The 23,752-nt window shown below is 43.2% G+C and overlaps 1 protein-coding gene across 1 annotated transcript in view; it reads left to right on the top strand.

Annotated features, from left to right (window-relative positions):
• The window catches only part of LOC138535309 (retinoic acid receptor RXR-gamma-like), a 1,109,202-nt gene that overhangs the window by 581,849 nt on the left and 503,601 nt on the right, over positions 1-23,752 (top strand). Inside the window, exon 3 of the mRNA XM_069641285.1 lies at positions 4,435-4,682. Within this exon, the coding sequence (XP_069497386.1) occupies positions 4,435-4,682 (248 nt within the window). The remainder of the gene's footprint in view (positions 1-4,434; positions 4,683-23,752) is intronic.

Below are 23,752 nucleotides of genomic sequence, written 5' to 3'. Positions count from 1 at the left end.
GTACAAGTTAAATGGCATCCACTCCAGAGTGTTATTTGCTTTCTGACTTTGAGAACATTCAGACATGTAATTGCCAATTTTACTATAGCTGGTAAGATAGCTCAGTGGGTTGAGCACTTGCTGCTGCAAGGTGTGTGTGAAATTTGCAGGTTGCATGTTTAAATCCTGGCAAGGCCAACTCAGCCTTTCATCCTACTGAGGTCGATAAATGAGTACCAACACAGGTTGGGTGAAATTGTATGTATATTTGTTCTATATAAAGCGCTTAAGCGTAAATGCTATATGATAACACATCATTATCATTTGGCATTGGACATCTGCTTGCATTCACAGTAATGTGGTAATATGGGCCTACACACACTGATATTAACAATACATATGGTGGTCCATTCTTGTATGAAATGTATATCACATTAGTGATATCATAACACAATTTTCTATAGTGTACTTAGGAACAATGCTATGTGATGCCACTTCCTGTTTTGTCATGGTGTGAAAGGTTGTGTTTCATTGTTTCTCTTGATGTCACTTCAGGGTGTGGTCAAATTACATCACTTCCTGTGATGTCATCAGAGGTCAAGGGTTGTTTGATATCACTTCCGCTAACCCTGGCATTTTGGTGAAATGACCTAACTAGTCAAACCTTTACTGCTTTGGTAGTATCCCTGTTGGACTATGACAACAGTTCCAATTTTGTCCTTCCAAAATGGCAACTTAATTTACCTCAGCTTGTGCATCATGTTTTCAGGATTTGTAAATTAGTAAATTTGAGTAAATTTGAGCAAATCCCGCCAGATTTGAGATGCTTGCAATGGCTCCCTTTCGAGAGCTGGATCAATTTCAAGGTGTTACAATTTATAAATATCTTCCTTTAGATAATCTGTGATCATTTTTACATCTTCACACTACCAAGTACAGGACAATCCATCTTCAAGGTCTGGCTTTGTCGAGATGTGCAGCTGTCATTATTGAACTACTTACCTATAAGCATACACTGATTGAAACGTACTCAGAAGGAATCTAAAAACCTTCCTTTTTAGTTTTAGTTGTTAGATGATGATGATTGCGCAGTCTAAAAGCCTAAACTATATTAAAAATTGGGGAGAGATGAGATGTGAGGAAGAGCACACAGCCTGTTGGTATGGTTTAGTTATTTAAACACCTGTTGACACCATCGACCAGGAGAGTACTGATGGCCATTTCCACACACTACCTGCCCCAATATCTGTGGTATCTGTGAGCTAGCTCTTCTGAGAGTTAATGGCTTAATTGCAGCCGTAAATGTGATACTGTTGCAATACAAAAATACAAATGTCTTGGCCTACTGTGCATTCAGCCACCACTTGATTTATAAGCAACATGTGTGTCCTATTATCTAAAGTCCTGTTAAAAACAAACTTTCACAAAACTAACAGTTTGGACTTCTATGTAGGCCTTTCCACACACTGCTGTCATTGTGCGAGGTCATTGGAGCTTCTTTTGATTACATGTACTGATTTGGGGTTTGTGTAGTGATATGTTTGCTGCCACATGCCATACTAGGGAACCCAACACCTGGGTGACGATTTGTGGTAAGTTTGGCTGTGAAATACCGTGCACCATGCCAATTGTGTTTTGGGTTGTGCCAGTTGCCAGGAAATAGAGGAAAGCTACCAACTTCAATCGAGGAGTTATTCATGTGCTTATCCTTTTTTGGCTTTCAAGCACCCCTTCAATTGTCTGCAGTTCATAATAAATGGTGCGACTGTCCAAAATGCAGGATATATGAGTCACTTAGGTTCCATGAGGACAACCTGAATCTGTGTAGAGGTGACCTGTGCACACCTCTCCTTCCTTGAATGGCCCTCTGTCACTTGGGTTCATTTGTCTTCAGACAAGAGGTCCAGCTCTTTTGTCACAGGATATTTCCCCTTTTCAATTAAGCACTCCCTTGTGCAACCACTCCTGAAAGAACCTTCATCAGATCCTACCTGCCCTGCCAACTACTGCCCCATTTTCATCACCTCCTTCCTGGGGAAGCGGCTGGAGAATTTGGTTCTGCCCCAACTCAACTCTCACACTGAACTTGTGGGTGGTCTCCACAACCACCAATCTGGATTCTGAACATCCAGAGAGGCACGGAAACTGCTCTTCTGAACACCTTTGAAGAACTCCTCACATCTCTGGACTCCAATTACCCAACTGTCCATATCCTTCTTGATCTTTCCTCTGCCTTTGACACAGTCAACAATTCCATCCTCATACAAAGGCTCCACGATACCCTTGGTATCTCGCAACATGCACTGGACTAGCTGACATCCTTCCTTACTGATTGCTCTTCCCAAGACATCCTGGGAACCTTCTCCTCTCCTACCTCCCTCTCCACCTGTGGTGTCCCCCAGGGTTATATCCTCTCTCCCTGGCTTTTTATCATCTACCTTGCTCCACTTCCATGCCTTATCTTCTCCTTCTTTCCAACTTCCAGTGTTACGCAGATGACACACAGCTCTTTTTGAAACTCCCCTCCGACCCTCTAACACCCTCCATCATCCCAGGCTGCCTATACAGTTCTGCAATCTGCCATCAAGCAATCTTTATACAACTACTTCTATGATTAAAAATACATTAATTTGATCACATGAGAAATATTTTGCAGTATGTGGAATGTGAAGGAACAAAGTTCGGCAAAGGCTGGAAGAGATCTCTCTGATTGTTCTCTAACATCAGAAGTAACTATAGAGCATGGTAGTACATGGTAAACATTCTAGCAGCGATTATACAAACAGGTGGCATAGCATGTGGCTGGTGGGTGGGCCTACTGCAGGTACTTCATACTGACAATTATTTAAACTCATAGATGTTGGACTCTGGTGCCCACTGGGGGAATAGGCATACAAGGGGGTGCTCATGGCATGTCAAGGACTTCAATGGGTCCTATCTCCCATGAAGGATGGAATTATAAACACAAATCACAATTTCCTCCTCCGCCAGGTGGTCGTATTTTGGCTAGGTATTCCTGCGGCCCATCTAATGGAAATATTCCTTCATAATGAGGGCAGCAAGGCAGGAGTTCTTGAAATCCAGATCTGCTGAGCTGCCCAATCAAATGTATGTGGTGTATTGGATAAGATTCTTAAGAAATAATGTTAATGCAAATGCATCTGTCTGGATGTCACTGGACATTCTAATATGTTTGCCAATACATTTTTCATGTGGGACAGGCTTTTTCACATGGAAACCATGTTACTTCATTAAAGAATGAAATGGCGAAGGTAGCTCTTTTTCTGGGATGTATGTCTTTACTTCTTCTGCTTTCACTTCGCCATACATTCAATTGGTCACATTTACCTCTTCATATCTTTACTCCTTCTGTCTTTCACTTTTTCTAAAATTCACTTTGCCATTACTGAGGGGGACTCCCTAAAGCCCTACTCCTTTCCTAAACCATATTCTTCCCCCTGACCCCAACCCTAACCTTACAGCTAACCTTAGCATACCCATTGCCACCTTGACAATGTGAAAATTAAGAGGAAATAAAGATAAGAAAATGCCTGAAGAAGTCAATGTCTGACTAGGTGAATGTCGAAGAAATGAGCGTAGAAGAGGTGTTTTAGGTGAAGTAAAGGGGAGATACCCTTTTTCTTTGATAAAGTGTTCCACACGATCTTGAACCGGTACTTGAAGTTCAGTCGCAAACACAAAGGCAGCATAGAAGTCATACACATAATGCTTAGGAACATCTTGTTTGTGAGCAGAGAGTTGGGCTCAGTATTATATATTTTTGTGATTGTTCCAGAATTGTTAATACAAAGACTGCGATTATATTTTAAATTCTAGTTTGTTCATGGTCGATTTATAAAGCCGTATCCCATCACATACTATTATGTAGCCTTAAATGACATGCCTTAGACATTCATTGCATGGGTGAGAGAGCCAATGTGCAAATATTTTCTCTGGTGCTTTTCAAAGTTAGACCTGTGACAGCAAATCGGAGGCTGGTCAGTATTTGAACAAAAGGATAGGTCCCTATACACAGGCATTTTTTTAAAAAAATGCAGGTCTCAAAGGCTTTAGTGACAACAGAGCTTGCTCGTCTTTCTAGTGTGATTAGACGCTGAAGGATAGGTGGGTATTGTTTTATAATGAAGTATTGTATGGTGTAGTAAAATCATAGCCCTCAGCCCATCAATGAATGTAATAAATACAGTAAAATCATGACATGTAAGGGCGCAACTCAGCATGGGTTCCACGGCTATGCCCTCATTCCCTTAGCAGCCTCATGCTCATACGGAAAGGATAGGTGCCCGGCACATGTGAAATCAGGATGTATTTTGTGTCATATGTGTAAGATAAACATGTCTTCCAAATCAGCATCTGCACGTGTGAAGGGTCAGCAAAACGCCAATTTTGGTTGCTCGATTTGCTGCTGATTCATCTCATTGGTTTTCTTTTCAGATTCAGCAGCACACAGTAATTCTGCCTTCGTGACTTCGTCATCGAACGTGCCTGCAGGAAATTCAGCAGATGGTCACCCCACCTATATCGGGGCGCCAAGGTCACTGACCTCACCCATGAACTCGGTAGCATCAACAATGAACACCCTTGGGTCTCCATACAGGGTTATCACCTCATCAAATGGCTCTCATTCGGGTTCACACTCTTCTGCATCGGCTATCAATTATGCAGCGCAAGACAATCCTCAGGTAGGCAATTAAAGCAGTCATACCTAATAAAGTCAGAAATCTGGTGTCCACTATATATGGTGCTTAATGGTACATTGCTTTGTTGGGTTTGGCGGTCCTTTTGCTATGGACTGGATGAGACTTGACAGTACTTTGCATTGCTGTGTGTGCTGGTCCTCTTGCTATTGACTAGATGACACTTGACGGTACATTGCATTGCTGTGTGTGGCGGTCCTCTTGCTATTGGTTAGATGACACTTTACAATACATTGCATTGCTGTGTGTCGTGGTCCTCTTGCTATTGGCTAGATGACACTTGACAGTACATTGCATTGCTGTGTGTGGTGGTCCTCTTGCTATTGGCTAGATCACACTTGACAGTACATTGCATTGCTGTGTGTGGCGGTCCTCTTGCTATTGGTTAGATTACACTTTACAGTACATTGCATTGCTGTGTGTGGTGGTCCTCTTGCTATTGGCTAGATGACACTTGACAGTACAATGCTTTGCTGTGTGTGGCGGTCCTCTTGCTATGGACTAGATGACACTTGACAATGTATTGCATTGTTGGGTGTGGTGGTCCTCTTGCTATGGACTAGATGGCATTTAACAGTGCATTGATGTGTTGGGTGTGACAGTCCTCTTGCTATGGACTAGATGCCGCTTGACAGTACATTGCTTTGTTGTGTGTGGCGGTCCTGTTTTGAAAGACTAGTTCGTGTTCAAAGTATCTTTCTACAAAATGAGGACGTGGCCTATGGATCTTAATTATCGGTGCATTTCATGATAATCATAGATGCAACTGCATTCCCCTTAAGTGTATTCATCAGTGGCGGTTGGCGAATTTTGTAACTGGTTGGGCGTAAATATTTTTCTGTGTTATGCCATAGCGTAGCAGAGCGAGGGAGCCCAGACCCTTCAAGTGCAGTTTGTGGTGGTTCTCCCCCAAGGAAATTTTGAAAAAAAAGAGTAAAAAGTATGCATTTTACAGTACCGTTTTCAAAGAAAAGTCTAAAAATGTATTGGTTTTACAGGCAGTTCTTAAGAAGAATTAAATTGGTCCACTACTCCAGATTCTGGTACAATTCACACAATTTTCACAACCGAACAAAATGTGTTACTTTGTAAAATGCCACAAGCAATCACAAACAAGCCTTTATGTCACACTAAGAATCATAACCAAATTGATGTTCTTACCTGGAAAGTAGATCTGTGCCAACTGATGCAAATAAATCCTGAGGTCATTGTATGTCTGAAAAAATACTGAATATGCATGCTTTGGAAGTTAACATTGAAAGTCAGCACTGGCACAATTACCTCATGAGAAAACACCTTAGTATTTAGTCAAAAAAGTTTAGCTATTGAAATCAATTCAACCTTTTTATTGTGATATACAGATGCATCATGTACGTACGATCTCCTTCACGTCTTAAACCAGACACTTCTTACCCGATTACAATAAAGTAGTTCTACCAGTGCGATCACAATCAGAGTGGTCGAGTGTTCTACCGAAGAAAAGTTCTCTCCCATTAGCCAACAGATGAGTGCATCTGAATCCTGCTTCTTATGGTAACTTGTACCTTGAAGCCCCTCCTAGGTTGCAGAATATTACAGCAAGCAGCATGCTTCCCCGCTGCAGGTGAAACAGGTGTACATTGGAAAAGGCCACTAAAGTGATGTTAGTGCAAGACAGAAGAAAGGAAAACATGAACTATATGAATGCCAGAAGCTGCAGCCCAAAACAAAACGCACCAACAGATCAAATTAAAATGCAAATTAGAGCATGCTATTGTATGGGAATTACTAATGTAAAGCAGTTCATTGTTAGCACCTGCATTTGTATGCATACATTTATAGGCAATTGAAATTGTAAAGAGGAGTTAGCACTTGCATGTCGATGGGGTGATTGGAAGTGTACAGGGGGTACAGCTCATCCTCACAGTAGTACTTAAGTGCCTGGTTTCAGACGTGAAGGAGCTAGTTAACTGTTAACTATCTCATTCACGTCTGAAACCAGACACTTAAGGACTACTGTGAGGATGAGCTGTACCTGCTTTTAACATGGAAGATGCACAAGAATGGCCTCATTAGAATATGTAAAAGAAGTTAGATGCCCCCACACAAGAAAGTTTGCACCCCCACAGTCTCCGAAATTAACCCCTCTCCCAACATTTAAAGCTTGCACCCCTGCACGGACCTATTTCAGAAGTGCAGAGAAATGCCAAACCCAGAAACGGCAACCAAATGGAACAATGTCCTCTTCCTTGCTCATGAGCCCTGCTCACAACACCTGCACACCACAAGGGCTAGTGAGCTGTCAGATAATGGCTCTCTGCTAGTGCCCGCAGGGATACACCAGCATTTTCATTTGTTTCGTTTTCATTTTCTGGACACTGGAGCCCAGGAAACTTAAAGGAAACAAACGAAAAATGTTAGCTTGTATTGTTACATTTCCTGCGGGCTCCAAAGTCCAAGGAACAAAAACAAAATGAATGAAAATGCTGATGGCAGGGTGCAACCCGGGTACAGTACACCTGTGTGTCCCTGTGGGCTCCAGCCATTTAAGAAAGTCCACCAAAAATGTAAACTGAACTGTTAACAAAGTAACGCCTGTCAGACAGCTCAGAAGACTGATGCATCCTCTGCAAAGGTCACTTTCCCTGGAATCCATTCTGCACAGCTAAACAGTCTTTTTTTGTGCAGTCTGCACTCAAAAAGCATATTTTTAACTTTTGTTAGCAAGTGTGACACCCCAGGAAACAGAGAAAACAGGTCACAAACGTGCTGATTTACAGAGCTGGACGTGTAAGATAAATATTGGTATGTCATATCACTAGTCGTTCGCTTTTTACAGAGCGTACCTTTAGTTCAACCTTGATGTGTTTTCTTTCTTCTGAACTAAATATAGAGCTCAAGCTGGATATTCAAGCACTGCCAGTATCCCAGGTCACACTAGACGTGTGTGTGTGTGCATGTGTGTGTGTCTGCTTAGCAGACACAGCTAGGCAGTCACACACAGCGTCTGTGGCTCTGCAGGTCGTTAAGGTGCTCAGGTTGCAAACACATTTCTTATATCAGTGGCAGAGCCTTTCATATGCATAATGAAACATTTCCAACTCAAAGAGCTTGAAAAGCACAAGTTACCTTGCAAATCATCTGTGATAGTTAAAGTGAGCAACACAAAGTGCCCATTTAAAGATTTGTCTGTATCCGTAAAATCTACTATCTTGACATGCACAAATATAAAGTTGCTTTAATTCACTAATCAAATGTTTTCAACATCATAAATATCACGAGCTGAAAGATTGTGACAAAGAATCTACATATCGATCTTACTTTATTACAAAACGTACTTTAATACATGTCTTAAATCACTGAGTGAGAGTAAAGTGGGGTTAACTAGATTTTTCAGGTTGCCATTATTTTGCATTCTGGGACTTATAGTTTACCATTCAATCCTGAATCATTCAGGATGTGAACATTAAAGCCACAATGATATTCTTTTGACTTTACATGTTGCTATAAGGATTTGCACGTTTCTATGTGGCTATATTGTGCAATAGTGTTTTTGTATGACATTATTACTGTAGCTCTTGAAATCAAAAATGTAAGCCAGAAACACTGCCACTTGTACCCAAGTTTAATTGCATTGTTCATGCCTTCTCTTCTGACTTCTTATGCACATGAACACCCTGCATTTTGGATGGTTCTTTTCACAGTTTCCTCACAGTTACTTTCAGTGGTCTGTCTACACCACCAAAATGTTTTTGGGGTAACTGTTTCTTCTCCCCTTAGTTTGCATACGTAAGAATCGAAGAGAAGGACAACATCCAAATGCCGCCGTGATCCGGAAGCTGGCTTCAATTTAGGTTACTCTAATTACTCTGTGGTTTTATATCCCATTTTAATACATTATTGCTTTGATAGCCATTAGTTCCAGCTCTCAGAATTACGTGGAGCGCAGCTCTGCTACATGTCTTTAATCTTCTTTCTTATTTACACAGCATTGGTCAGGAGCCAAAGGTTCCTCTCTGGGTCCCAAATCCACTGCACATGTTTGATGAAGTCATTATTTCATGATTCCCTCCTTCTGCCATCTACAGTAGAGCACACGTGCCACATCCCTCCATTTTATCTGAAAGGAGGTGCACTAGGCAGCCACTAATGTCAGCTAATCATAAATGATGCCGTGCAAGGATGTTGAGCTCCCTGGAGGGTTCTGTCGCTTTAGAGGAATGTTGTGATCCAGATTTCTTGTGTAGTTTCCTTTTCCTTTGTATGTTGCCCCTTCTCCAGTGCGGGCTTCTGTAGCTGTGAATTTCGCGAGTTCTGAAGTTTAGGTGAATTAGGGTTTTCAACTTGCGCAGAAAGGTGCACATTTCATTTTTATTTGTTGGTGTACCTAATTTTGAGTCAGATGTTACAATTGCGGTTTTTCCTGTTATTATATGAGCATGCATCTGCACTTAAGTGTGAAATTTGCTATGGTTAATCTGTCACAGTCAGATCCATATGGACATGCAATACTAGGCATTTTATGTTTCAGTTCTCCTTTTTTGACTATAGTCCGACTCCAATAATGGGGAATTACACGGCCCTACCTCCACCTGTAATCCAGTGGTAAACCCATGGGAGCAATTGGCAGGAACAGTAATCGAGTGTGTTGTTAATTCGGCAGCAACCAAAATCGTAATGAGGTCATATGTTATTCTCATCGTTGAAAGCTCGCAATGCATTCAGTTTACTGGTCAAATGGAACATTTGGACTCAGAATCTGCTTTTTTTAGCATGACATTGACTACATACTGCTGTGGTTAATTTTAAGAGCTGGACGCCTAATGTGTACACTTAAGCACTGTTTTGGACACAGAGCACAAGGGCTACTCTTCTCTAAACCCGAAATAAAGGTCATTCATAAAATGGGGGATATATTACAGAATTTGGCCTGGCACTGAGTAATGAGTCTTCTTGGTAGCTTCTCTGCTACTGACTGTCACACAAGAAAAGACCTATACCCCTGTACAAAGATTGCAAAAAACAGATACTAATGTGACTTTTGAGGTCATTACGAGTCGGGCGGTAAGGGATACCGGGCACCGGTAAGCAGACTGGTGCTGGTAATCCCTTACTGCCCGATTCCGAGGTCCCTTGGAGGGAACCGTAACGAACGTGTAGTCTGACCACACGTCCCTTACGGTTCCACTAAGGGACCAGGGCGCTAATAACGGGCTTGCCATTCGCGAGCCTGTTATTAGCGCCCTCCCCATTCCCACTGAGCCCTATGGGGGCTCAAATGGGAATGGGGAATGGTTTGTTCAATGGGGACTTACCGGTCCCGCCAGGGTCGGAATGCACCAGTAAGTCCCCATTGAACAAGACCAGACTCAGACACGGTATGGGAGGCAGCCATGCTGCTAATAGCACCATGGCTACCGCCCATCTCGTAATGAGGCCCTATGTTGTGCTAAATTCAAGCAATAAACCATCAAAAGAAATTATACTCTTAAACCCATTAAATGGGTTGCAGTGATTCAAAAAAGTTTTGAATTTAGCAATGTTCAACTAAGTGTGTAAATTAGTGTTGTATTTAGTATAGACAAAAAGAATAACGTGGACCTACCTAGGTACGAGCTAGCTAGTTTCAAGCCATATATTGTAAGGGCCACAGGGGAAGCGACTATTGGACCCCCAGGACGCAGGACCACACATAGAAAAGTCTGACAAGAGGGGGTTGACCTCGATCTAGCTGCGTTCAAGAAAACCAATGCATTCATATACTGTGTAAAGTGCTAAGTGCACCAGATAGATCTATTCAGTTATCGCAAACTATAGAGAAAACGACTCTGTGATTGCAATCATGTTTACAGGACCATCACATTCTTGAATTGTTGGTAATTAACAAAAACAACTGCCAGCCTTCAAATAACTGCAATTTATTTTTGAATTCTTTAGAAAACAACACAACCTACGCATGTTTTGACCAGTAGGTCGTCTTCAGGACTGACAGGCACATTGTAAGTGCACACATACATATAAAATTGCAAAAAAGTGCCCAAATAAATACACATCATGGTTCTATGTTGGTTCAGCCCCAGTTTTATTTTGCTGAGTTTTTTGACGAACTTTTTTAACTGAAAAAAACGTATCAACGTTTGTGTTATATATTTTTGGGGGATTCCCACAAAAGCTTTCCTCTATGATATACTCCTATTCTGCACCCTCTACTGATTATATCCTCTTACCCCCGGCCCTATATTTTTCGATTAGTTTTTCATTGAACATTTTTCAAGTACAAAACTCATTAAAAAATATATTGACGATGAAACAACTGTATACCATACGTATTACCAAACAAAACAATAGAAGGCAGTTTAATTTGGCGCAAAACAAACAAACAGATAAACAAGAAAAGAAAAATTATAAAAGAAACAAAACATCAATTAGACAATGGGCCTCATTACGACCCAGGCGGTAAGTTACCGCCTGGGCCGTGACTTTACCACCATGGCGTAAACTACGTTTACGCCATGGTGGTTGGCGGACTTACCGCCCCATTCCGAGGTCGGCGGGGCGGTAAGTCCCCAATCCCCATTTACCCTTCCCCATTCCCATTTTTGCCCCATAGGGCATAATGGGAGTGGGGAAGGCGTTAATTACGCCACCGTAAATTACGGTGGCGTAATTAACTCCATGGTCCCTTAGCGCCATGGATTTTAACACCTGCTAAAAGCAGGTGTTAAAAGCGCCATGGCGCTAAGGGACCTCGTAGTTGGCGGTAAGGGGTCGGCGCAGCTAACGCTGGCGTTAACCCCTTACCGCCAGGGTCGTAATGAGGCCCAATATGTCATAAAGTACAAACATTGCTGTTCGTCACAAGCGATAACAAGTTCCAAAACCCTTCTTTTCCCACCATATTTGAATTGTTATTCGCAACTAATTCAGAAATCGAAAAACTGGACCTAATCTAAAGCAAAGCCAATCACCTGAATGACCATGCAGAAAAGATTAAGGAGATGTACAACACACCGCCGAAAATAAACACATAACACCAGCAGTGAGACACCATGGGCCTCATTACACGGTAGGCGGTGAGCCATGGCGCTATTAGCGCCATGGCTCATGCCGGTAAAATACCGGCACTGCCTTGGCGGAAAGGGGATTTACCGCCCCATTCCAAGGTTGGAGGGGCGGTAAATCCCCCTTCCGCCATTGCCCTTCCCCATTCCCATTTCTGCCCCATAGGGCTCTATGGGAATGGGGAAGGCGCTAATTACGGCACCGCAATTTTGCGGTGCCGTAATTAGCTCCGAGGTCCCTTAGCGGGTTGGATTTTAACGCCTGCAAAAAGCAGGCGTTAAATCCCCCAACCCGCAAAGGGACCTCGTAGTAAGGCGGTAGGGATTTACCGGTACCGGTATTTTACCGGTACCGGTAAATCCCTACCGCCATCCGTGTAATGAGGCCCCATACCTTTTAGAACATTCAATTAATCGCAAGAATGTGCTTGGGGTTACTAGCACCCATTGTGAAATATATTGATAAAACAATGAGACACTTCGGAAGAAACAACTCTTAGGATGGAATGAGGCATACCAGTAAAACCAGTAAAACTCTGTTCAAAGAATATCAGTGACTGCAATATTGATTTCCAAGTGATCTATTGCAATAAAAGGTAAAGGAAAGCCGAGCCTTGTGATAGCAAAAGCAGAAACCGAATTGACTATTTTAAAAATATATCAACCCTACAAACATATAGGGGGCGATTTATGGAATTTATTCTGCAAAAAATAGGGTACGTGCGCCCAATCTGTGTGCCCAACCCTATTTGTCAATTCATGGAATCGAATGTGCGGCACTGCTCCTGGACTTACATGGATTTCATGCTGGCCTGGCACACATGTGTGAGCCTTCGAGGACCTTTTGCGTGAAGTTCAAAGCAGAAGGTGGGTGTGGCCTGCGCAGTGGGCTGGGAAAGGGCAGAACACCAGAAATGCGGACTAACTTTCGATGAAGTTGGCGTTCCAAGGGACGGCCTGCAGACAGTGCCTCGCACGCCCACTATTGCGCGGCAAGAGACGTATACATGGAATCGATCATGCAACGTCTCGATGAGAAATGCCCACTCAGTCCGGCGCAAGTACACTTGTGCGTAGGATTTTCATTATGCAGGTGGGATTGCATGTCATATTTCAGGGTGCATGTACTCAATCGGGGTTCCAATGTAATGTAGGGGTGCACGTACACTTTGTAGTGGGGTACAGGAATGTTTTTACGTGGATTTGCACGCACATTTCTTGAGTTATTGGCGAGTTACGATCTTTCATACGCATGTTGTCACGGTGCCGGATACAGTTACAGGGGACCCCGCACATGCTACCCGAGTCACAGGTCTGCTTATGGGGGACGCCATGCACTGTTTGAAGGGTGCGTGTATTTGCGGCTGGGGGACCATGCAAAGGTAGTTGATCTGGGAGTTTCCTACTTTGCGTGTGGGCGTGTCAGGGGCATTCCAGACGTGACTTGCGAATCTGGTTACTTTGCATGAACAATTCCATGAATACATGCTGCACGCATATTCCTTTCTGCGCACAGGCTCACTCAGTGTCCTTCACGACACGCGGCCATTGTGCGATTTTTGCATGAAATTCCATGAATCGGCCCCATAATACCTGCTATACAGCTTTCCTATTCTTGCAGCACCCGAGTTCTAGGTATCTGGTCAGTGTGCACAAATGGCAAAATTCCTAGTACTGACATCAGTCAGTTTCCATGAGCAGGCATACTTATTAAACCAAAAAGGCCACAAAAAAAGGAAATATAAAGATAGTTCCAAATGATACCATTAGTTTAAAATCCTTCACTTGCCAACTCACGTCACTAAGGAAACACTCACTTACATAAACGGGTGTATTAGAGCCTGCAGCATCAGTGGGCAAAGCTCAGCATCCTGTCTTCCAATAGACGCCATTACTCTAAAACCCATTGATCTTTAGGAAGCAACTGAAAACTGCCCTGTTTGAATAAGATGCCCATCTCGCTCTTTTCTGGCTTGTTTAGCTACCTTGTGGCTGTGCCCTGATGCGTGCAGGCTCCTGCGCTAAACACATGCATAAAAAAACATTGGGCTTCATTACGAGCATGCCAGTCCGGTAACAATGGTACCGGTCTGACATGGTGGACGGGACGGCATCCGCCTGCAGACTTTCCGGGAGGCACTGGCACTGTTATTAACAGTGCTTCCGTCAACCCCATTCCCATTTGAGTCCTCTGGGACCCAAATGGGAATGGGGATTAACCTTTTTTTCGACGACTGACTTCCAGGACCACTGGGGTCGTACTCCCCTGGTGTTTCCGGGAAGCCAGGCGCTGGAAAAAATCACAACTCCAGTGGCAGCCTGCCGGTTTTACCGGCACGGCTACTGCCGGAGTTGTATTGAGGCCCTCTGTATCCTTCCTGTCAACACAGAAGTCAAAACGCAATACGACACCAACACACCATGCATGCCCGTAGTCAATCACAATATCAAAACATTGCTGCATCACGAAAGCTAGTCTGTGCCTTTAAATACATGAAATATCAAACAGTCACCAATATAAGCTTGAACCATCCAGTGTTACTAATGACAACATCCAAATACGGGTGTAACTCAATAGACCACATACTTCAACAGTAGGATTGAACAGGAATTTTATTTAACACTTGTGGACATTGCAGCTAATTTCAGTAGTTGATGTGAGTTCAGGTGCAAGAGCATATAGAACTCCCTCCTGTTGACAAAGGGGGCTGCCAGTGTCAGCAGGGTTTGATGCAAAACGAACACCAATTAAGGTGTCCTTAGAGCTAGAGGCTAAATGTGGTAGGGGAGAAGAAGACACCCTGGAAAGTTCACTTCATAAAAAGTAGCTGCTGCAATTGCTGAGGGTGCATGAATCTTGGATAGTAGAATATTATTATTATTATTATTATTATTATTATTATTATTATTATTATTATTATTATTATTATTATTATTATTATTATTATTATGGCATTTGTTGAGCTTGAACCTAGCTTCAGGAGTCAATGGAACACTTTACAAGTCATAGGGGAAATGGACACAGTGAGGGAGGCAGAGCTACAAGGAAGCAGGGAGCTAACAATGGGGGAGGGAGAGAGCAGGCAATTGGCAGAAAGAGATCTACAAGCAACCACAGGAGGAAACATGGGGTAGCAGAGCACCCAGTCTTAGGTTAGGTGGGGAGAGGAGGGTGTTTTGTTCTAGGTATTAAGGAGGAGCCATTCCTCGAATAGGAGGTTTTTGAGTGCCTTCCAGAAATGTAGAAGCAAGGGGGCTAGTCTGGTTTGCTGGAGAGGATGTTCCAGAGTCTTAAGGCATAGAAATGGAAAGGACTTTATTTAGGTTATTTCATTCCTGCACTGGCAGAATTCACATCTGTACATGTCCCTACTTCTGATGGATCATAGGCTGCCAGAGATGCTGTGTTTCTCTGTGAGGTTTAATGGGAACTACAGGGTGACAGCTGTACAGATGATGCAGCAGGATTTGAAGTTGATAAATGAAGTTTATGTTGACATCTTGAATGTACCTGAGCACAGAAGGTTTAGGCGTCAGGGTGCGTCGATCCACTGGGCATGGTGGTTGATGTTGGTTGTGAGGGTGGTTTTGATTTCTTGGTGAAGTGAGTCAACATCCTGGTTAATCTGGTGCTGGTCAGCCTATGTTAGATGGGGTTTGGTGAGGTCTACTGTGATAACCTCCTCTGCAAAGTTCTTGAATGATCTGAAGGCTTGTTCGCTAGGTTTCTGATGGACGTGATTGAGTGTGGTGGTGTGACTAGTATAAAATGGCACTGCCTTACGGTCTGACTAGTCGAGTGGGATTGGAGAGCTGTGATGAATGGTGGACAGGGTATTGATGATGAGATATTGGATATTACCTTTCCTGTGAGTTGGATCTTTCATGTACTGTCTGAGGTTCAGAGTGTCAAGCAGGCAGTGGCGATCTTCCTTCATTGACTTGGTTTCTGGGTTGCTATAGAGGTTGAATTTGCAGAGTAAGATGCTGGCATGCGTGAGAGAAATGGTGGTGACCAAATCTGTCAAGTCTTCGATAAAGGAGCTGTTGGGCTTGGGTGGTCTATAGATGAGGTAGAATGTAACCGTCCATTGGAGAGACCTGGAAGTAACAGGAAATGTTTTCGAAAGAGCCAAAGCCATCAGGCCTTGTAAATGATGATCATGCAGGTTTCCTTCTTGATGGACAGTGTCATTGTAGAATTCTGTAGCGGTTGTGGATGGGGACATTTAGGATGAGGATGGAGGTGGATGTCATGCATGTCTCTGTAATGAAGATGACATCCAGGTTACGTGTGGTGATGAGGTCGGTGATGACTGCTGAGTGGTTGATTGCATGAGCAGACAATGGCAAGCATCAGTTTTTGTGTAGTGGTGGATGATGGAGTACTGATGTGGACTATAATATGAGATGGCATTTATAACCCGCCTATACACAAGTGTTTCAAGGCACGACAAGGCAAGGGAGGGGGAACAGAGGGAAGACAGAGACGCCGATCTTACTAAGGCAGGTGACATTGAGATCGTGCAAGTGCAGGGGAAGGGGAACAATGCGGGGGAGGAGGCAGTACAGTACATGGGAACAACAGTAAAAATAATAGAATAAATAAAAGCAATAAGTAAAAGTGTGGCCAGCTGGTGGCAAGTGTAGGGGTAAGTGCAGACATCAGGCATCAAGTGCTGGTGAGGCGGCTGTAGGGATACAGAAACAGTCCCCCAGTGCTGGGGATGCCAGGGAGGCAGTGCAGGGGTACACCTGGTGGGGGATGGGACCTCTGTCGAGATCAGAGGGTGGCCAGGTGAGACAGTGCAGTTACAGAATCAGACAGGAGTTCAGCAGGGGAGAGGAGGAGAGAAAGCAGAAGTAAAGAGATTTTGAGGTGCTTCCGAAACCAGAGATGGTTCTCCCCAAGTTTCAGGGAAGCAGGGATGCTGTTCCAGAGGGAGGCCCCAGCCGAAGAAAGAGATCTACCACCAACTCTTTGCTTGGAGAAGTGACTGACCCTGTGGGAGTTGGTGGCAGATGAGCGAAGAGCTCGAGAAGGAATATATTTAGGAAGAGAGAGTTGAAGGTATTGAGGCCCCAGGCCCCAGGCAGCCTTGTGGACAATGCAGAGGGTTTTGAACTTAAGCCTCAAAGCCACTGGGAGCCAGTGCAGAGATTTCAGTCCTGGAGAGATACGATCCCTGGGCTTGAGGCCAAGGACAAGTCTCGCAGTCCTGTTCTGGATGAGTTGCAGAGGGTGGAGAGTAGAGGCAGGAATATTTAGAAAGAGGCTGTTGCAGTAGTCCCGCATAGAGAGAGCCAGAGCTCTGGAGACAGTGAGCTTCTGGGGGAAGGAGAGGAAAGGAAGAATACCTCAGAGGAGCTGCAGCTGGTAGTGTGACTTCTTAGAGATGTCAGATATGTGAGGAGAGAAGGAGAGTGTGGAGTCGAATATAACCCTAAGGTTTTTAGCCTCACAGGTGGGAGCAAGAAGAGGGCCAAGAGAGGCTGGCCAGAGGGTGGCAGGAAAGGAGGGAGCATGTGTGCTGATGAGGAGAATCTCGGTCTTACAGGCGTTAATACAGGCGTTAAGGCAGAGATCATTGGTGACACACCACTCCTGGATAGCAGACAGACAGAAGGAGAAGAAGTGGCAGAAGGGGGCCTGAAAATGAGTTGAGTTTCATTTGCATAGCACTGAAAGTAGGGGCAGAGAGCGGCAATGCGGTGGGCAAGAAGTGGCCAGGATGGGTTGAACATCCAGGGAGAGAGGTTAGACCCCTGGGGAACACCACAGGTAGAAAGAGATAGAGGAGAGGAAGGACCCAATTTGGACCTGGGAGGGTCGATCAGAGAGGAAAGAGGTCAACCAAGCCAGGGCCTGATCAGTGATACCCAGGTTATCATGAAAATGGTTGACCAGGATGGCATGGTTGACCGTGTCAAAGGCAGAAGAGAGATCAAGTAAGATGAGGACACAGGGAGTGTTGGAATCAAGATTGGAGAGCAGGTATTCACGGATGTTCAGTAGAGCAGTATCCATTCTTCTGGCAGCTCTGAAGCCAGAGTGATGGTCATGGAGACCACCAACAGGTTCAGTGTGAAGATTAAGCTGGGAGATGGCTAGTTTTTCCAGGAGTTTGCCCAGGAATAGAGTGATGGAGATTGGGTGATAGCTGGGCAGAAGAGGTCGGCTTTGGGTTTCTGTAGAAGAGGGTCACAAGGGAGTGCTTCAGGGGTGATGGGAAGACTCCAGTGGCGAATGAGTGGTTGCAGAAGTCAGCCAGAGCAGAGGCAAAGGTGTCAATGTGGTCCTTGATGGTTTTGGAGGAACATGGTTGAACCTGTTTTGGTGAGACTTTCATAGATCAGACTTGTCTAGAAACGTTGTCAGCCAGAACAGGGGAAAGGCAGAGAAGGAGGGAGTAGAGGTGGCTGAAGAAGGGCCAGAGGAAGAGCAGGGAGTACAGTGGGTGGGGAGAGAGGAAGAGAGAGAGGACATGATGTCCTGAGTTTTAGAGATGAAATGAGAAGTCAGTGCAGTGAAGAGGGCCTGAGAGGGGACAGGAGAAGTAGAGACTGCAGCAGGATTGGCCAGCTCCTTGCAGATTTTAAAGAGTTTGGCCAAGCTGTTAGATGCCACAGAGACGTGAACTTAGATGTGGGCTCTCTTCTTGGTGTGGATAGAGAGCAGGCATCGCCTTTGGAGCAGGTGGCAGGCCAGTTAGTCAGAGGATGAACCAGAAGCATGCTATTTCCTCTCAGCCACCCTGCACATAGGTTTAAGGGTGGCAAGGTCTGAGTCATACCTGGAGTTGCACTTGGCTTTGGGATTCAGGTGGATCCTCATGACAGGGGCAAGAACATTAAGAGTATCAGATATAGTAGAGTGGAGCATGGAGAGGGCTGTGTCAGGGTTGTTATGCAAGTGAGGTTGCTGCGATTCAGTGACAATGATGTTGCTGGTGAGCAGTGTTGTTGGTGATGAATGGTGATGGTGAGGATGGGATGTTGAGAGGGAAGGATAAAACAAATATTTGAGGGAAATTACCTGTTAAAGCAACAGGGGTTCTGGTCCTGGGTACTTTGGTTCTAAACAGGTCCAAACAGTAATGGTCCTTTTGTTTGTCGTTCGCTTCGGATGCCTGGGTTAGAGACACCCTTGATCAAACAGTTAGAAAGGAAAGGAGATGGCAGGGCTGAGCAGGTGGGTGGGTGTAGGTCAGATTACCAAGATCCACTTGCACCACCTCACCAACTTCAAAAGAAAATACGCTGGAGGGCTGACTAAGTAGGGAAAAAGAAGAAGTCACCAACAGATTAGCAGTGATTGAAAGCTGGGTGGGTGTGTCTTTGGTCAAGTGACCTAGGCCCACTTGCACCAGCGCACCAACTGAAAGAAAAATAGGCTGGAGGGCTGCTTAAATCAGAAAAAAAGGGTTGCAAAAGAAGAAGGCAACAAAAGATTAGCATTGACTGACCAGTGGGTGGGGTTTAGGCCACCTGACCTAGATTCACTTACAACAACTCACTAACTGTAAATTATAGGAGGCTGCAGGGCTAACTAATTAGGGGTAAAAAGAAGTCACCAAAATATTAGCAGTGATTTGCAGGTAGGTGGGATTTGGTCACATGACCTGGCACGAGCTCTCCAGCTGCCAGTAATTTACCACAAGATGTATATCATCCACTGCCACAAGTACTTCAAGCAAGGTTGCTACTAGTTCTTGCAGTGACATTTCTAGCTTAGCTGTTTCTGACATGTCACTGCCCAAACCAAACCCCAACATCCCTCATCAACCTTATTGGGGATGTAGCCTTGTTGCAACAGACCAGAACACATGTCCAGGTTCTGAAGGGCTCTGTGAACGTGCAGCTGATGAGACTGCCTTTGATCTTTGGCTGGAGGATGAGATACTCTTGAGGGGATGTGTTGGATCTGAGGGTCTCAGCAGTAGATCACAGGCAGCAAATACATGCTAAAATTCTCAGCCTACCACACACACTGCATTTCCCACTCTGTCCACACTTTTTGCCTCTGATTTCAATGATAGCAATGGTGCTGATGTTTTGAGTGGTGGTCATGATCAGGACATTGAATACACCCCCCTCTTCTTGTAAGAGAAGACTCTGCAAGGTTATTAATATTCTATTATATGTATTTATGGTGTGTATAGTTGCATCCTGGAATGTATTTCAGCAATATATTGATATATTGCTTACAAAATCATCGTATTTCAAAATAAACAAATTAATGAATGGCTTCTCTGTAGGGCTATGTACTTATTGAATGCTTGCATACATATATGTCTACGACATGTTAACACTGTGTCAACCTTCCTAGCCACATTTATTTAGGCCAAACATGCATAGCATGGTCATATATGTAATACTCTGTTCTATGCACACACACACAGACGCACACACTTTTCAAACCCTGCACATAAAACTCATGTATAAAGAGACACACACCAAAAATTGATTCTTACAAATATCAAACTGCAGACTGAAGCACACATATGGTACACCACATCCACCCATGAGATGCCACATAGCCAATTCACACAACACAAACAACCACACAGTAATAGACCTAAGCATACATCTTTCCAAGATCAACAAACTCCCTATAGAGAGAGTCCCCCACACAGTTAGATGGCAGGATGGAAACACAATCACACACAAACACACAAACCTACACACTCACTTAAATTCACACAACCCAATACCACAGAGCAAACTTACACACTCACTTAAATTCACACAACCCAATACCACAGAGCAAAAAACCCAACCACATACTATGCGATATATGCAGCACTGAGACATGTTCAATACATTATTGCAGTACCGCACGACACACACAGACACGTATACAGATACAATCACCAGCACACATGTACAACAGAAAACACAAACAGGCAAAGAACCAAGCAACAATTATATAGATCATGCTTAAATAGCCTGTCACAACGGTTGAATTTTGCCAGAAACCCCAAGTCACATTGATGACATATATGTTTAATTTATTAGATAATTTCCAGGCAATTTTGCTGATATAAAATTCATGCACCTGTGACTTAGGGAATTGTAATGGCAAGCTAACATGTGTTCTTGGATGCTTTTAACATGTCCCGAATGTGAGAGTTGACATGCTGGTGGAAGGTCGAATTAGGAATATGGATAATAAATTGCATGTTCCTAACGATTATGCTTTTTTTAAAAATGGCAAAAGACCCAACCGCATACTATGCAATACATGCAGCACTGAGACATGTTTAATACGTTCATTCATGATCCTCAAGGTGTGCACATCATCTTATTGCTGTACCACACAACACACACAGACACTTATACCGATAAAATCACCAACACATATGTACAATTCTTACAAATATCAAACTGCAGACAGAAGCACACATATGGTGCACCACATCCACCCTGTACATGGCACATAGCCAATTCACACAAAGCAAACAACCACACAGTAATAGACCTCAGCCAACACCAATCATACTACACCACCACCCTAGCTATCAAATTAATTCCAGAGCATACATCTTTCCAAGATCAACACACTCCCTATAGAGAGATGTCATCTTTAATGTCCTGGATGTTAGTCTTAGCAGTGCACGGTGGTGGCATGAGTTACTGTTGCTTAGCTTACCATAAAGGGCGAATTTCAGGGGGTTTTCGTTTTTACTTGGAACCATAACGTCTCTTTAACAAAGTTTTTTTCACTGAATTTCATAGGTTTTTAGTAGCGCAACTTAACCATAACGTCCCTTTAACAACCTTTTTTTACTGAATTTCGTAGGTTTTTAGGAGCTCAACCTAACCATAAAACCACTTTAACAAATTGTATTTACTGAATATAGATATAGATAATATACATTTGATAAATGTTTACTAGGATTCCCTTAGTTTATATACATATAACATAGAACATACGGAACCCCCTACCTGCGCTAGTGGTTCTCATTTCCGCAGACCATGCGCATTTTCGTTGACGGACTCGGTCAACATGAACATTATCCAAAAACTCAGGGGGTATCTTACATCTTTGTATTATGCAATAAAAACACTGAACATGTTCAAAAAGCAGCACATAGATACATTACATTCAATAATAAATAAGAAGTGGAAAGTGTATATGTAAGACACGAACCGTCTGATTACATTTCATATGCAACATAATGGAATATACCAAAACAAAATAAATATGCCTCCAAAAGAATTACCTCACAGAAACTGCAGAGCAAAAATCAACAGCACACCTACGCAGCAGTAACAGCAAAACCTAGCAAGAAACTAGTGAGTACACTACATTTATTTGATACAATTATAAACTTTCAGTATTAGGTACACTAAAAGTAATATTTATTTTTTTAAACAGAAATGTGTAGTACTTTGGAATGGCTGGAAGACAATTTTTCTCGGGATGAAATTAGTGAAAACAGTGATACTAATGGTAGACACTACACTTCTCTATAAAAGCCAATTAATAACCATTACTTTATGTCTATTTAACACATTTTTTTTAACAGACCATACTGACATTAAAAATAATACAGAAACAGAGACCATAGCAAATCATATGTAGCAAATGGAGCAAAAAATTGATCTATTAAAGGAATAATGCGCTCAGAAATATTATTGTCCTGAGGGTTCGGGCATGTGTTTTTAAGCATACGTTGATCGATAGTACAAACATTTCCTATGCACCTTACCGTAGTTTTCCTCTTTTTTACACATGTGAAATCAGGCAGCAGGGTGCAGCCATTTTGTAATAATTGTATCCGTTGCTGCATTGCCCAAGGTGGACTGCCCTGGCGGCACTAATTCAAATGCCCCGGCCCTGAGGCTGACATCACCAAACTTAGTGATAATCTCCACCTATCTCCAGGACGTTACTGGGCAGCGTAGCCAAATGCGCCCAGTCATCAACTACGTTGTATTTGACGCAGAACCCGGAATATCAACACACATCATCTCACAACACAACGCGTCCCAATTCTGAATATAACACTATACTTTTAAAGGAAATATAGCAAAACTGTACTATTTGTAAAGTACTTTTATTTCACAATAAATGCTCCAAGATCATCTGGTCATTGTCATATTCAAGCAAACAAATGGGTAATTTTTGTTTTTCTTCTACATCCACAAGTCATGCAGTGTTCCTTTTGGGTATAAGAAGCGCATTGGACGCACCGTCAATCGCAAGGCTTTGGCATCAGCTTGGCTCTAGGCCACCGTAAACAATGTCAGGTTGCTCCTTATCGCTGGTACCAAGTAAGGGCATATCGGTCGTGGTGATCATCCCAAAAAGCATCATTGTGATCCAGCCATTCAAGTGTATCTGCAGCTGTCGGTTAAAAAACCTGTCAGTTGGTATCTGTAATCGATGACAATTGCAGAAAGACAGGATGTAGCTGTTTGAAAAACATAACAGTAATGTGTGTCAGTAGCCCATCTTTACTACAATTTATCATTTGCCCATTAATTTTGCCCCATGTTAAAACTAATGATGAACACAGACGTGACACAATGGGAACACTACTACTATACGTGAGTGGTTAAGCTGGTTCAGGCAAAACACTCTTACAAAATCATCAGCAAGTTCCTCCAACAATTGACAAACAACAAACTGTCAGATTTTGTAACTGCCCCCACAGGTTTAGCTGCCTACAACATAGGCGGTGTCACTTCACACCGATTACTACTCCTTCCAGTAGAAAACCAAAACAAATTAGACTATTACAAACTTTCTACAATGGAACTACGCAGAGTTTTCAAACAAATGAAAATGCTGCTAATAGATGAGGTGAGCATGGTCTCCAACCTAATGTTGGCTTTGATTCACCTCAGATTACAAGAGTTCCTCAAAACAGACTACGAAGAGCTCTTTGGAGGAAAACACATTATTTTTTTGGGAGATCTTCTTCAATTAACACCAGTGAAAGGTGAACCTATTTTTAAAACCTTAGGTCACAAACTGTGCCGTAAAACTCTTGGCAGCATAGGAAA

Source organism: Ambystoma mexicanum, chromosome 1q, assembly GCF_040938575.1.
Source record: "Ambystoma mexicanum isolate Mex_15411 chromosome 1q, UKY_AmexF1_1, whole genome shotgun sequence".
In the NCBI taxonomy this organism is placed as follows: Eukaryota; Metazoa; Chordata; class Amphibia; order Caudata; family Ambystomatidae; genus Ambystoma; species Ambystoma mexicanum.
Note: the sequence above shows the minus strand (reverse complement) of the source record. Positions and strands in the feature narration are given on the sequence as shown.